Raw genomic sequence first — 15,840 nt, forward strand, 5'->3', positions numbered from 1 at the left:
AAGCGGTGGTAACAGCAAATAAGAAGTACAATAATATCCCGGATTGTGGGGAAGAGAATAGATAACATGAACATAGCAAATATGCAGAAAATGAAACCAGAATGATAGGTCCATTATGCGGGGTCTGCAACTGCAGCCATCCGCGCCGACCCGCAAAGACGTTTTTCTGCGAACTGCAAAAATGTTTTGCGAGTCAGGAGAATGCGGGGTCTGCTAGAGTTGCTCTTAAGAGTTAAAGTCTAGATGCACAGAACTTAGTCCAATTAGCACTGGAACTTCTGAAATTACAATGATATTATGACCGGAACTTATCGAGTCTCAAAGACACCGGTTTGCAGCCCCAAGTTATGAGTTGGTATGTATGTACGTCGGTTGGGCTGGACACACTTGCATTCATGACAAGCAGTGAAAAACCTTGAAATTATAGTAAAAAAACCTTGCAAGTATAGTACCTCATGTCATCTACGGATTATAGAGACACAGCTGAACCAACATACACACTTTCTCTTCTACAGATGAAGACACACTGAACCAACATACACACTGCCCTATCCATAGTGTGAAAAAAGAAGTTCAACATCTCTCTCAAGCAAAAAAGCATTCTTCTCCATCATTGTTAATTTGCATTCTGAAAAAGGGATCAAATAAGAAATTAGAATCAATTCTTAATTTCCATCATTCTAATCTACAAGAGAAATTCAGACTGCTCATTGAAAGCTGGATCTAGGAAAGCAAAGGCTCTTCCCTCCCAACAAACGATCTAAGAAAACCAATGCTTTCGAATGGTTACAGGGAAGCAAACTGCAACAAGGAAGAATAATGTAAAGAAAATGTATATAGAAGAAATGAGATATAAAAAAGAAATATTCTAGTAAGAATGCACTGTGATTACCCATGGAAATTACACTATAACAGCACTATAAATTATAGAGAAATTGCACTGTAATTACAATAACATAGTAGTGGGATTTACATTGTACTTACCCTGCAAACTACACTGCAATTACAAGTACACTGTAAGAACACTATGATTACTATGTAATTTCAGAGGAAATTACACTGTAACTAATGAGATTACAATCTTGGAACTGCTGTAAACTTAGATGCAACACTACAGAAAACATAGAAAAAAGGTTATAAAATTGATACAAATACTACCCAACGAAGACAAACCACAAAAAGAAAAAGGTTCTAGAATGCTTGGAGACCCAACATAGGGCAACCCCTCCCCCCCCCCCCCCCCCAAAAAGAACACAGAAGTCACAGAAAAATTTGAAGTGTGGTTAACTTTGGAAATTACACTGAAATTACACTGCATGTGTTGGCCTTATAATTCAGACAAATAATAATCTGATAGTTCTGACCTATCAGAATAATACAGGGATAATAAGGATGCCAATAATTTTACATTCAAGCATACTATCAAAATACCAAAATAATAACAACGGATATGATCACTTGCCGTAATACAAGAGTTTCATTGCATGTTCCAGATATTTATCAGGCCAATCATTATATCTGAATCACATATTACACATGAAATACTACGCTGTGTGACATGTACATTCCCAAAAACATTGCGATAGTAGAAAACCTATAACAACGATGATGGTGCCAATGTGACGGATGATTATTGAAATGCATTTAGTAGCTCAACTAAATGGAGTATACCTCCAACTATCAAAATAACAAATAAAAAGTTATATGTAAAAAACGAATTACAGCAAATCTTGACCATCGCAAGAGTAAATGCTCTGTCATTACAAAACCTGCCGGTCTATCAAGACCGGAATTCAGCCTGTAAGGACTTCCTTGTAGACGATGTTCTTCATCGACGTCAGTAAGGACACGGTCGGTCTTTTTCGCTTCTTTGGATTGTCCTTTTGCTTGTTGGCCTTCTCCTTCGGCTTCTCCTTCTGAATGAGTATCTTTATATTTCTTTTTGCGGTGGCTCGAGACAGAGCAACATAGAGCTGACCATGAGAGAACACGGGATTGGGTAGGTACACACCAACAATCGGGATGGTCTGCCCTTGAGCCTTGTTAATGGTCATAGCAAAGCTAAGCCTTATAGGAAATTGCTTCCTTTTGAACTTGAAAGGAAACATGTCGTTTTCAGATGGGCAGAGAGGTATTCGAGGAAGGAAGACCCTCCTGCCAGCGTGTTGTCCAATCACGATTTCTGCATCAATGGTGTTCCTCTCAAAACCTCTAACAACAAGCCTAGTGCCGTTACACAGTCCATTAGCTGGATCAATGTTCCTTAGAAGTATGACAGGGCAGTTCAGCTTTAGCTTGAGTGCATGCGGAGGAAGACCGTTAGGAGTCAATCCATTCAGAAACTCCTGAGCGTAGTAGCCATATGGGTCGTCCGCCGCACTGTCAAAGCTATGGTAGATTACTTCATCTCCATGAAAACGCTCTATCATGTGGATGTTTATCTTGTCGACATTGTCGTTTGTCGTGGAAAGGATTGCGCGAGATGTCATGTAATTCGAATCAGACATGTTGTCATCTAGACTCGGAAACACGTGGTCAATAAGCTTCTCCAGGTCGTCAACCTCGCCTGTGGACGGCAGACAGATGTCTTCAGGGAGTAGTATGTTGCCTTGATCGTCGACATCCTCAGTGCCATTGCCGACCCTTAGCAAGTAATCTGCAAACCACGTGTCATTATGAGCCCTCATGTTGGTGATGAGCCGAAGCTGCCGCATACCCTTCCATAGATGAGAACTTCGGAGGGTTGCATCAATTATCTGGCCCCGCGACCCCCTTCTGACGACCGGAAGCACCTGCCTAAAGTCCCCACCAAAAACAACAGTCTTTCCTCCAAAGGGTCGGTCGCGTATTCCCATAATGTCGCGCATGCTATTGTCCAATGCCTCGACCGCTTGTCGCTTCGTCATGCTGGCCTCGTCCCATATTATCAATGAGGCCATCCTTAGCAGCTTCGCGGTCCCACTCTGCTTGGTGAAGCTGCACGAGGCTCCATCATCGCAACTCAATGGGATCTTGAACCTCGAGTGGGCAGTCCTGCCGCCAGGCATGATAGAAGCGGCGACGCCTGACATCGCGGTAGCGATACCAATCTTGCCATCGCTCCTCACCTTGGCAAGCATCGCCCTATATAGGAAGGTCTTTCCTGTACCTCCAGGGCCATCAACAAAGAATACACCCCCATCACCGCGTTCAACAGCCGCTAGTATCTCATCGTATGCGGCCCTCTGCTCCAAGTTCAGGGAAGATGCCAATTTAGTGTCATCCATGTCAAACTCAACGGTTGATTCCTCGATGACCTCTCTTGCCTCGCCCTCAGTTGGGTCAAACGCATCATCGATGCTTGGCAGAGCAAAATCAACAATGTCTTTACCCATGGACTGCAACATACCCCTAATGTCAAGCAACACCATCTGCTCCACCTCGTTTGGGGACGTGCGTGTTCGACGATAGTCATCTGACATAGGCTCGAGGTGCCTATCCCATAAACCGCGCACGTCGCCTGGCTCGCAGTGCACCAAGATGGTTGCGAAGAGCCTCCTAAGAGAACATGGCATCGCCCACTGCTCAGCCTCTGTAAGACAGTCGTCGAGCGTGTTGTCTGCCTCGATGAGTCCCAACCTTTCAGCAGCATCTCTAAAGCTCCCACATAGCACGCCGTCCACGGTGAGAAAGTCGTCGAAGGATGTTTTGCCCGTAACATGGTTTAGCAACACACGCAGGTAGTATCGCTCCCCCTCGGCAGGATTGGCAGACACGATGCGACCTATTTGAAAATGCTCGACCCTAGGCTTCCAAAACTTCTTTTTCTTCTGCCACGTGAAGCTTCCGGGAAAATCCTTGTACAATATATGCCTAGCCCAAGGGTGTTCCTGGTTAGCCTTGAAATACTCCGTTAACATGGATTTTGAAGCATTTTCGGAGGCGACAACATTTTTCAAGTCAGCCTGCGCATTGAATGCAACCCTGTGCATATTTGGGAGATGAAGAGGCAACTGCAAGACAGGCGGGTAATTGGCGCAAAGTGGGAAGCCAAATATCCTCCACATAGCCTCCGGAGGGGTGACCCACCTTGCGTCAACGTATCTCTTGATCTCATCGATGTTACCATCGGCATCGGGCTGGTCGATGCTGAAAGAAGCCTTATCATGGCCCTTGTAAATGTACTTGTAAAGATATTTGACGGCCTTTATGCTAGAGCAGACCTCAACGTTGATGTGGCAATTGAACATCCGCAGAAGGTAAGGGTTATAAGGCACAACCCATCTGTTGTCCAACATTTTCCCTCGGACCTTAGCACAACTTCCATCGTCTCTACGCCGATAAACTGGGTATGAGTCCTTGCCTTGTGTTGTGTTCTCATTGAACGGGCGCGGGTATCTACACTTGCATTCGTTATCTTGCATGCAAACATTCTTCGGGTTGAGAGCACCGCAGGGTCCGTGCATCATATGTTTTACCACCAATGCATGCAATTCCGGATACTTCTGCTTGTTTGGGAGCTCTGCAGAAATTAGTCGGTCATACTGCTCCGGGACGACAAGCTTATATGTTGAATCCATGATCAACAGAAAATGTGCATGGGGGAGGCCCCTCTTCTGGAACTCGACTACGTAAACGTAAGCGACCACAACACCCAGGATATGCTTCTTGAACAACATGTATTTCATAGCCTCTAGTTTGCCGTAGAACACGCGAGCCACAATATCAGGTCGGTCTTGCGCCGTCTGACCAGGAAGCAACTCATTTGTTATCTCTTCCCATTTAGGGTTGCAAGTCATGGTCAAGAAGATGTCAGGCTTCCCGTATGTATGGACAATTGCCATGGCATCCATATGCCTCTTCTTCATGTCGCAGTCGCCACCAGGGTATGTTCCAGGGAGAACTATTCGGGTGCCAACAGCGCTTGCTCTCGTCTCCCCCGATGTGATCGCATCAACAACTCCTTTATACAAGTCGGCACGAATCTGCGTCTGGTTCTTCCTATACCACCTCAACCGACAACTCTCAATCTTGATGTACATGTCGACCGCCCATTGCTGCAGCAGGCGTGCTCCACAGAGTATGGGATTGAAGATCGCAGGCCGTGTTTGCAGCATGTAACAGTAGTAGTCTCTAACGGAGACGCATAACCTGCTATTCCCCTCTGCACATGATTGAGTACCACGAAAATGAGGATACTTTTCAGAAATAATATATTATTTGTAACCAAATCGGACACAAACGACATACCTGCATCATCCTCATCATCATGGCCCAGTTGAGGATGTTGTACAACCTCCCATGGAACATTACGTTTAGGTAGCTTTGGGTGCCAACCTAGCTCCCCCCTTGGATAGAATAGGGGATAAGACAACGGATCATATGCTCCGGAGGTCACACGTATACTGTGCCTTTCGTTGTTGTTACCACAAAGCGTTATCCTCCTGTCAAACCTTTTGGCTAGGTCACTGCCCTCAACCCAAATTGCAGCAACCTCAGTTGACAGCGGTCTATTATATCTTCTTTGGTCAAGCCTCTTATCGGTGTTTAGGTCTATCCTATAATCATCGAGGTTGTCCTTGTGTGCACCCAAACTCCTAAATTGCTGGGAGTATGGGTTTTCTTTGAGTATGTCTACTAACATCTTCATGACATCCTGGTCTAATTGATTGGTCGCCGCCTTACGATGATTAAGGTTTGGGTCGTCATCATAGAAGTACAACTGCAGATGTTCAGGACGGGAGCTAGGCCCGAACGAATGCACATTGTGGTAGATGGTGCCGTGTGCCCGGAATGTGTACACCCCAGACTTCATGTTTGTGTAGTTTTCATCAAGGCTGACGCCAAGGGTTGTGAAGGAAAAATGCCCGTTGAAGAACCGTATGTTCTCCCGAAAATGTCTAGAATCTGCCTCCATGCTGGACCATAGCCTCATCAACTCTGGGACTGGTTCCGGTTGCTTAAGTTCGATCTGGCCATTGCGACAGCAGAACCCGTCAGTCTCAGACTCAAATTTTCTGGCCTTGCAGTGTTCACAGTTTGCGGCGAGTTTCAGGATGTGAGTGTTGTCTGGAATGTTTGAGTAGACAAAGTCAAATGGATCAATCTCGCTAGGATTACCACCAGTCATGGTTGCTTCGCTCTCATCATCCATGCTGTCATTATCGGATCCTACGGGGATTTGTCGAAACATCACGTTCAAAATAAAAACTGCACATAATTCTAACTACAATAAAGCCACACGACGTGCTAGTTCAGAGTTGACCATACCTTGGTTGCGAAACATGTAGTACTCCTCGTCCATCAAATTGGGACCTGTCGGCTCATCGCCCATGATGTCGCTTAGGAATACACCGATGTCATCTGCATTGTCGTCGTGGCGAATGTGCCAGTAGACTTCATCATGTTACAAGAGGGTTGCTTATCATTACCATAAGAAAAGTGACAATAGTACTTTCATACCATCGGTACGGACAGTGTAATTCGGCATGTTCGTCGGAGGGTCGCCATCAGATGAATCATCTCCTCTGGCCCGAGAGACGGGTGATGTGCGGCAGGTGAATGCCGGACATTGAGAGGTTGAGTTTCCCAGGTCTGGACGGGGGATAGCGATGGATTCGTTGCACGGGGTGTTTTTCCTTCTGGCATAATTGGCCTTCCTTTGAGCACTTGTCTCCCCCCTTTCAATTACTGACATTCCGTCCGCTTATCTCGTACTTTTTCATTCTGTTTTTGTCTCACATCAACCGTTACCTCCTCCATTTTCTTCTGATAAGAAGCTCGGCTACGTTCGTTTATCTGCTCCCTTTGCTCGTTTGTTAAATTACATTTCCGCTCATTATCACGTTTCCTCCTAGCAAGATCATTATCATGATTGACACCAGACATGTCAAATGTTGAAGGGGTAAATGTTGCTTCCTCCTGCAATATTTCTGTATAGCTCAAGCTATTAGGGGGGGGGGCTTGCTATTAACACTATTTGATATTAGGACGTATGGAGGCAGTGTCATCATACATATTCTAATTTAACGTAAATACAAACAATGTGCATTAAGATGTACCGTTAAACTGTACGCTTCGAGCATGATGGTCGCTAAAAAGTATTTTGGTATGAGAAACAACAAGTCAGTAACACACATGGTGAAACTCAAGGTAATATTTTACCTGATGATGAAAGTGGACGTTTGTTTCCCTCTTCGAGAAGCTTATACTTGTTCCTCCGATAAGAAGCTCTCCGCATGGCGTTTCTACGATCTCTCTTCATTTCTTCATCCGTTTTTGGATTTGTTTCTTGGGCGTCATTCAAGATGACGTCTGCTGTCATTCAGGACATTCACAAAATTTAAAATATAATGTATCCACGGGCCCTTAATTGATCATGAAGTCCCAACAATATGATTACCTTCTAGGTCATTGCCATTAATGAGACCAGATGTGACCGTAGTTGTAGCAGGGAATGTTGACCCATTATGCGAGAATGATGGATAGTTGGAGATAGATGGGTTGTCTTGTTAACAGAGGTTGTCAATACACATCGCCAAGTCACTGGTTAAGACAAGAGTAGTGGTACTGATCATAATTAATATAACTTTTAGAACTCACCTGATACAATAATGGCATTAGCATTTTCATCCTGGAATTGCCGATCTTTTTTCATTCGATATGTAGCTCTCCGCATGGCGTTTCTATGGTCTCTCTTGAGTTCTTCCTCCGTTTTTGGATTTGTTTCTTGGGTGTCATTCAAGATTAAATCTGAAGTCAATCAGGACACTCACACTTTTTAGATAACAAAAACATAACCAACTCAGCAACTGACACTTTAGTACCCACAATTTGTTCACCTTGTAGATCTATGTCATTAATGAGTCCAGATGTGACAGTAGCTGTTGCAGGAAATGTTGAACCATCATGCGACACTGATGTATACCAAAATAAGCTTGTTGGGTTGAATACTTACGCAAAGTAATCAATACATATTGCAATCTCAAAGGTTTTGACATTAACCGTGGTACTGACTATAATTAATAAAACTTTTAAAGCTTACCTGATAAATTAAGGGTCTGTGCATTTTCATCCTGGAGTCGCAGATCCTTTTTCCGCCGATTAGTACTTCTCCTTAGGGCGTTTCTACGGTCTCTTTTGCGATCTTCTTCTGTTTTTTGCGCATTTTCTTTGTTGGCGTTAAAGTCATTTACTGGTGACATTCATGCCATTCTCTCAAAAACCATAGGCAACAACATAAATTGATATGAAATGAAATTGGATTAGGTCCAATGATATTACCTTGTATATCATTCGCAGAAATCATACCAGAAGTGTCCGTACCACTACAAGGATATCCCGCATCATTATGCGAGATTGATGTATAGTCCGAGCTACCTGGGTTATCTGATGGGAATGATTGGATCGTATAAACTTAAATGACAGAACCAGATGTGTTTGAATCAATTACGGGACGAATATCGTCTTGTATGGGAATGTTTAGCTGTAGCCGTACAAACATATGAATGTACGGATGTAAGATAAAATAGACTTACTTGAAATACGAAGGGGACATACATCATCTCGTGTCTGTTTGTTTAGCTGCCCAAACTTATGATCCAAGCCGCTTTTGTTGAATTGTCCCATCAGTTCATCTCCTATTGTATTCCGGCATAAATGCATAGAAGCTGATCTAGTACACTTATGTAATACGCACATATAACGCACAACATTGCGAAAGTACCAACAATATACCTGGAATTACATATGAAGGTTGTTTCACGTTGGTGATATCACATAGAGAACGGCGATGAACATTATGCCCATCTTCTTCATGTTTTTTTAAACAATCTGACTTGTTTGTGCGATAAGATGCCCGCCTCCACGCGTTGATAAGATCCCTATGGTCTATCATACGTACCACATATATGAGAGTTTAAGGAGCAATATATAGTTACGTTACTATAACGAATTCATCGCATACCGTTCCCTTTCAAATAATAATCTATGTAATCCTAAGAGTAGTCAGAAAAATCACGCCAAACTACTTACCAGTCTTTGGAAGGGAAGGCTGATTATCCTTTTGTAACCTGACCATATCCTCTTTTTTCTTCCGATAAGCTGCGCGCTTCTGTGCATTGAACTGTTCCCTAGCTTGATCTGCGGATATAGTCCGTTCAAAAAATCCAGATCCCGTTGCCTTATGCTCGCAAGTTGTGTCCTCTGCAATGTGAATAAAAGGATAAAACAATAATCCCGTACAGGTCATCTCGTAAATCTGGAAATGGGTAGGCATGCTTGGAGACTACCTTCATTTTCATCCTGTAGGTTAGTCGTATTATCCTTATTGTTTTCAAAAGACTCAAGCATCCTGAATTTCAAAGGTTCTTGCCCTACAAATTAGAAATCAACTCAAATTGCGTTAGGTTGTGCATGATGGATTACACACATAAATATTATTAATCATGTCACATGAAATAGTCTGAGTCTGTACCATTTCCATGCTGCGCTACAGGTGTGCCAAAATTCAGTGTTATAATACTCATTGCGGACAACGAAGAATCATGAGCATCATCAATACGTAGCAATTTAGAACCATCTGTAGAGTTGTAATGTTGATGAATACAAGACAAATGAATCAAAGGAGGCATAGGATTTAGGCAACATTCGAAGAAGTACTCACACAGTCTCATACCTAGTTCTGTTGTGTTAGTATCGTCAACATTATCAGCTACGGGTATGATGCTTGCATTGTATTCTCCAACCGTTCCAACACTCGTAAGGACTGCAACACAAAATGCCGATAGTCGATGCATGTAAGAATATTGTGTTAGGCAACACATATAAGTAATCTGCACACTGAACTATACCTGGTTCTGTCGCGTAAATTTCGTCAAAATGTTCAGATACGGGTATGGTGTTTGCGTTGTACTCATCATCAATTACCCCTTTCTTAAGGACTGCAACACATTTCGCTGTTAGAAAAGCAAGCATCGCATGTGATCGAATTTACGTTGGACTGCATCATACCTGTAGTTACGTCATCATCTCTTTGATGTTCACCTGCCGTACTTTTTGAATTCCCCATACTCACCTAAGGTACCAAAAAGATCCCTTTAATGAACAATCATGGCTTGATGGGAAGAATATTTGAATTAACTGATGTTTAGCCAAGACAACTAAAACTGATGATCCACTACAATTTGTTTTCTATACTAATTTTAATGAGTGAGTCTGTCTTAGCAAGAACACTTATCTACTCATGCTGGACATCTAAGGGACACTCGCAGCAAACCAGTGATGCTCACTAAATGCAAATATTCAGCAGCAACAGAAAGGGTTTGCTCTGGATCTTCAATCTGACAGTCTTGCAATGATTATTCACGACACAAAGAAGATAAGTGTTATTGCCTAAGCTGATTGAAACCCTTTATTTTTTGATGTACATGATCAATATGATAATCTGACAGGCTTTTGAAAAATAATGATCATTACTGCTATCAAGTGATCCTCACTAAATGCCATTGATACAAGGCATCTTTTTTGCATTTGACTTGTAGTGTTACCACATTTTATCAATGAACAAAGAATCATCATTAATGATCCAGTTCCATGTGTGAGGATGTTACTATATTGCCTTCCATTTTGTAATATGTTATGTTAGCAATTTCTCAGGGCGCGAAGAGTTTCCCCCTGGAACCCCATGACTTGATTCTCAGTTTCGTACTGTAGCCTATTTTTTGGCTGTTGATCACTCCTTTGTTTCTTTGTACATGTTCTGATTGATGGGATTTAGTAATTTTGGGGTGTTGAGATGGAACAATCCAACACTGTCATATTTTTGGGCTGTTGAGCTGGGATTTAGTCATAAATCTGGGAAGCTGAAGGCTAAGAAGTTACAGAATGAGTTTGCCTCGTTTTTCACTCTATATATTGATTTTTTTGAGTACAATCATTCTGTATTTTCCATCGTCAAAACAGGCTGCACTATTCATAAATTTTATGACCAATGTAGGTGTATGGTGCAATGTAATGTGATGTACAACTTTTGGGGGGAGGGATTGCATAGGACTGGCGTGTTTGTATTAGGATTGCATAGGATATGGTGTTGGTGGAAGCAGTGGTAAGTGTGTTTAGTATGTGTTCTTCTGTATGCTAATTCTTCTGGTTTGGTTATTGGTTTTGTTACGCCAGTGCTGATGTAGTGGTATTCATGGTCTTATTCCAAAGGGATAGATTGTGAAATTTCAGCCTCTTTTGCAGGAGAGGCCATCACGAACCTATAATTGTTCTTGCTATGGGTTGTACTTTTAAGAAGCAGAACTGTAAGTGCTATTATGAGTTGAGTTTTCCTTAGATTTTTATACCACTAAAGGGTTTACTATCTGCTAAGCATTATGTATGCATGGGGATTTGTTTTCCTGTTGTTTTGTAGCAATGCTCACGCTTACTGGGAATTGTGGCTCTAAGATATGTCTGAACCTTGCTAATCCTGACGTATATTCTTCTCGCAATAGGTAATATCTTATATGTTTCTGTGTGTCAGTAGATTTACATTAGCTGATTACTTCTGCTTTATGAAATTAAATCTTGCTATTCGTTATAGGATTACTGATTAGGCTCATTATATTGAGCTAATTGCTGAAAGTGCTTGCCGCCTTGGCACTATATATCCATCCTGTTGCTAATACGCAGTAAGATATTTATCATATATTTTTGTTGCCTCATGAAAAAAATGAACCTAATGTTCTTCCCTGATATACCATTAGTCACGGTGTTGGCTATTGTTATTTGGAGTATAGATTGAAATGCTTCAGATATTGTGCCTTATGAAAGAACACACTTATGTTATGAAATATAGATTGAAATGCTTCAGATATTGTGCCTTATGAAAGAACACACTTATGTTATCAAATCAAACTTTCCAGTTTCTAAAAAGACTAAGTGTCGGTTCTCTGCTAATAATTTTGTTTATAATTAAATTATATTAGACTTGCAGGTTGATTTGAACAATGTATAAGGTCGCCACTGCTGGCCGAGTTGGATACCCAATAGTAAACCCTTTGTTCCTTGTTCTTGTTGTACAGATGACAGTTCATGGATTTCTGATATGATTGCTTCAGTGATGATTTCTAATAGCCTTTCTGATATATAAATACTTTACTCTACAGCAGTATGAAGGGGTGAGCTAATTCTATTGTCAATGTGTTTCACACTTTTCTATCATAGTTTGCGTCTAATTTCCCTACAGATTTCAGGGCTAGAAAATATGTTGAAGATAGATACAGAGAAAGGCGATTAGGGGAGTGGATTCCGATAATGAAGCTTCTTGGTAATGGAGATGGTTCTCTTATATTTGGTAGGAGTCAGAAAAAATCCAGCATGGAAAAACACCAAATCCAACATGATGATCTAAACGAGTATTCCTGGTCTGTCTACAACCTTATTTTATGGTCACATACTAACACACCGTTTCAAATTTTCTCTAATGGATCCTACTCTGTTTTAGGACTTCTAATCGTTTCTCACTGCCATGACCAATGCGGGATGATGCTGGCTTCTTCATATATGTGCAAGATATGTCATGTTTAGCATCACTGGATTTCTGCAAAAAAGGTTTTGTCCTGATTACTACTCCGATTTTATTTCTGCAGGCACTGTGAAATGATCGAATGCCGCTAATCATTTTGGAGGTTTGTTGTAGGGTGCTCTACCAGGCATTTTGATTAGATCTGCTCTTTCTCTGCCTGCCATTTTAGCCATCAGTTGAGAAATATATTCAGGTTAGCAAACAAGTTTCTTGATACTTATAAGGCGAACATACAAAGAAACAAAATCTTGATGACTTGTGAGCTGATTCCTCATGCATCTGTCGTGGCTTATATACATTTAACATGACCTGACTCACACCCCTAGTATAAAATCGAACTTGTACATAGATTTTGCTTCAACTGGAAAAGTCTACTGTCTCATTCCAGATTCAATTAGAATATGACTAAGTGTGCCTAATTTTTCATTGGAACAGGATACTGAACTCTCACTCATGACGTATGGTCGCTGGCCATTGTGAAAGCACTACCAACTTGCAATGTGATGTGTGTATTACATGTGATGGGAGTATGAGATGCGATGGGTGTATGAGATGTGATGGCTGTATGAGATACCTATATTTCGTCGGCGTCTCCTCGAAAACGATCAGCGCCGGATCCTATACGTGTTTGGCGGCCGTGGATCAATTCATCGGTAAACTGAACGTCTCCCTGCGCCGCATCGCGGACGTTTTCGGCGGCGGCGGCGTGCGCGTGATACCTATATGAGATGCATCGGCGAGTTGTGATGGTTGTATGAGATGTGATGGGTATAGGTAAAGCGGGCGTCATACCTGATGGATCTGCGCCGGATCTGCGCCGGATCGCGGACGTTTTCAGCGGCGGCGGATCACGGACGTTTTCGGCGGCGGCGGATCGCGTGGCCAGATGGGGAACGGCTCGACGCGTTCGTTGTGCGACTGGGGCGGCGGCGAACGGATGAAGGGCGGCGGCGGTCTCCGATCCAGTGCAGGGAGACTGGCGTGCGAGTCGTCCTACGTTCTGATCGAGGGCATGTGACGAGGCGGGGCTTTTTTTCGCTGCTCTCGAGGGCATGTGACGAGGCGGGGTTTATTTTCGCTGGTTAACCGTAGTAGGTTTTTTTTCATCGCAGGAGGTGGGGCGCGACCTGAAGAGCGATGGGGCTGGCGGAGGGTTTGGTACGTGTTTTTTTCGGTTTTTACCGGTCAGCGTTACGCGGCAGGAGGTGGGAGGAGGTACCAAAAAAGGTACCCAAAAAAACCGGGTTAGGTGGGACGAAAATTAACCTGGAACGGAGACTACCAACTGCTCCATTAGGAGTAAGTTGTGTCCTTTGCAATGTGAATAAAAGGATAAAACAATAATCCCGTACAGGTCATCTCGTAAATCTGGAAATGGGTAGGCATGCTTGGAGACTACCTTCATTTTCATCCTGTAGGTTAGTCGTATTATCCTTATTGTTTTCGAAAGACTCAAGCATCCTGAATTTCAAAGGTTCTTGCCCTACAAATTAGAAATCAAATCAAATTGCGTTAGGTTGTGCATGATGGATTACACACATAAATATTATTAATCATGTCACATGAAATAGTCTGAGTCTGTACCATTTCCATGCTGCGCTACAGGTGTGCCAAAATTCAATGTTATAATAATCATTGCGGACAACGAAGAATCATGAGCATCATCAATACGTAGCAATTTAGAACCATCTGTAGAGTTGTAATGTTGATGAATACAAGACAAATGAATCAACGGAGGCATAGGATTTAGGCAACATTCGAAGAAGTACTCACACAGTCTCATACCTAGTTCTGTTGTGTTAGTATCGTCAACATTATCAGCTACGGGTATGATGCCTGCATTGTATTCTTCAACAGTTCCAACACTCGTAAGGACTGCAACACAAAATGCCGATAGTCGATGCATGTAAGAATATTGTGTTAGGCAACACATATAAGTAATCTGCACACTGAACTATACCTGGTTCTGTCGCGTAAATTTCGTCAAAATGTTCAGATACGGGTATGGTGTTTGCGTTGTACTCATCATCAATTACCCCTTTCTTAAGGACTGCAACACATTTCACTGTCAGAAAAGCAAGCATCGCATGTGATCGAATTTACGTTGGACTGCATCATACCTGTAGTTACGTCATCATCTCTTTGATGTTCACCTGCCGTACTTTTTGAATTCCCCATACTCACCTAAGGTACCAAAAAGATCCCTTTAATGAACAATCATGGCTTGATGGGAAGAATATTTGAATTAACTGATGTTTAGCCAAGACAACTAAAACTGATGATCCACTACAATTTGTTTTCTATACTAATTTTAATGAGTGAGTCTGTCTTAGCAAGAACACTTATCTACTCATGCTGGACATCTAAGGGACACTCGCAGCAAACCAGTGATGCTCACTAAATGCAAATATTCAGCAGCAACAGAAAGGGTTTGCTCTGGATCTTCAATCTGACAGTCTTGCAATGATTATTCACGACACAAAGAAGATAAGTGTTATTGCCTAAGCTGATTGAAACCCTTTATTTTTTGATGTACATGATCAATATGATAATCTGACAGGCTTTTGAAAAATAATGATCATTACTGCTATCAAGTGATCCTCACTAAATGCCATTGATACAAGGCATCTTTTTTGCATTTGACTTGTAGTGTTACCACATTTTATCAATGAACAAAGAATCATCATTAATGATCCAGTTCCATGTGTCAGGATGTTACTATATTGCCTTCCATTTTGTAATATGTTATGTTAGCAATTTCTCAGGGCACGAAGAGTTTCCCCCTGGAACCCCATGACCTGATTCTCAGTTTCGTAATGTAGCCTATTTTTTGGCTGTTGATCACTCCTTTGTTTCTTTGTACATGTTCTGATTGATGGGATTTAGTAATTTTGGGGTGTTGAGATGGAACAATCCAACACTGTCATATTTTTGGGCTGTTGAGCTGGGATTTAGTCTTAAATCTGGGAAGCTGAAGGCTAAGAAGTTACAGAATGAGTTTGCCTCGTTTTTCACTCTATATATTGATTTTTTTGAGTACAATCATTCTGTATTTTCCATCGTCAAAACAGGCTGCACTATTCATAAATTTTATGACCAATGTAGGTGTATGGTGCAATGTAATGTGATGTACAACTTTTGGGGGGAGGGATTGCATAGGACTGGCGTGTTTGTATTAGGATTGCATAGGATATGGTGTTGGTGGAAGCAGTGGTAAGTGTGTTTAGTATGTGTTCTTCTGTATGCTAATTCTTCTGGTTTGGTTATTGGTTTTGTTACGCCAGTGCTGA

The 15,840-nt window shown here is 42.1% G+C and overlaps 1 protein-coding gene across 1 annotated transcript; it reads right to left on the reverse strand.

The window, feature by feature from the left end:
* Window positions 1-1,793: 1,793 nt before the first annotated feature.
* On the reverse strand, window positions 1,794-14,728 carry LOC109735479 (uncharacterized). Its single transcript, XM_073504304.1, has 16 exons — window positions 14,704-14,728; window positions 14,511-14,600; window positions 14,336-14,425; window positions 14,135-14,239; window positions 13,950-14,033; window positions 9,831-9,920; window positions 9,656-9,745; window positions 9,455-9,559; window positions 9,270-9,353; window positions 9,013-9,183; window positions 7,821-7,895; window positions 7,582-7,731; window positions 6,250-6,375; window positions 5,433-6,150; window positions 5,230-5,327; window positions 1,794-5,143 (listed from the first exon to the last, which is right to left on the reverse strand). The coding sequence occupies exons 1-16, from the start codon at window positions 14,726-14,728 to the stop codon at window positions 1,794-1,796; spliced, it is 5,451 nt and encodes a 1,816-aa protein (XP_073360405.1).
* Window positions 14,729-15,840: the final 1,112 nt, after the last annotated feature.

The sequence above is a fragment of the Aegilops tauschii genome, chromosome 7 (genome assembly GCF_002575655.3).
Source record: "Aegilops tauschii subsp. strangulata cultivar AL8/78 chromosome 7, Aet v6.0, whole genome shotgun sequence".
NCBI classification, from domain to species: domain Eukaryota; kingdom Viridiplantae; phylum Streptophyta; class Magnoliopsida; order Poales; family Poaceae; genus Aegilops; species Aegilops tauschii.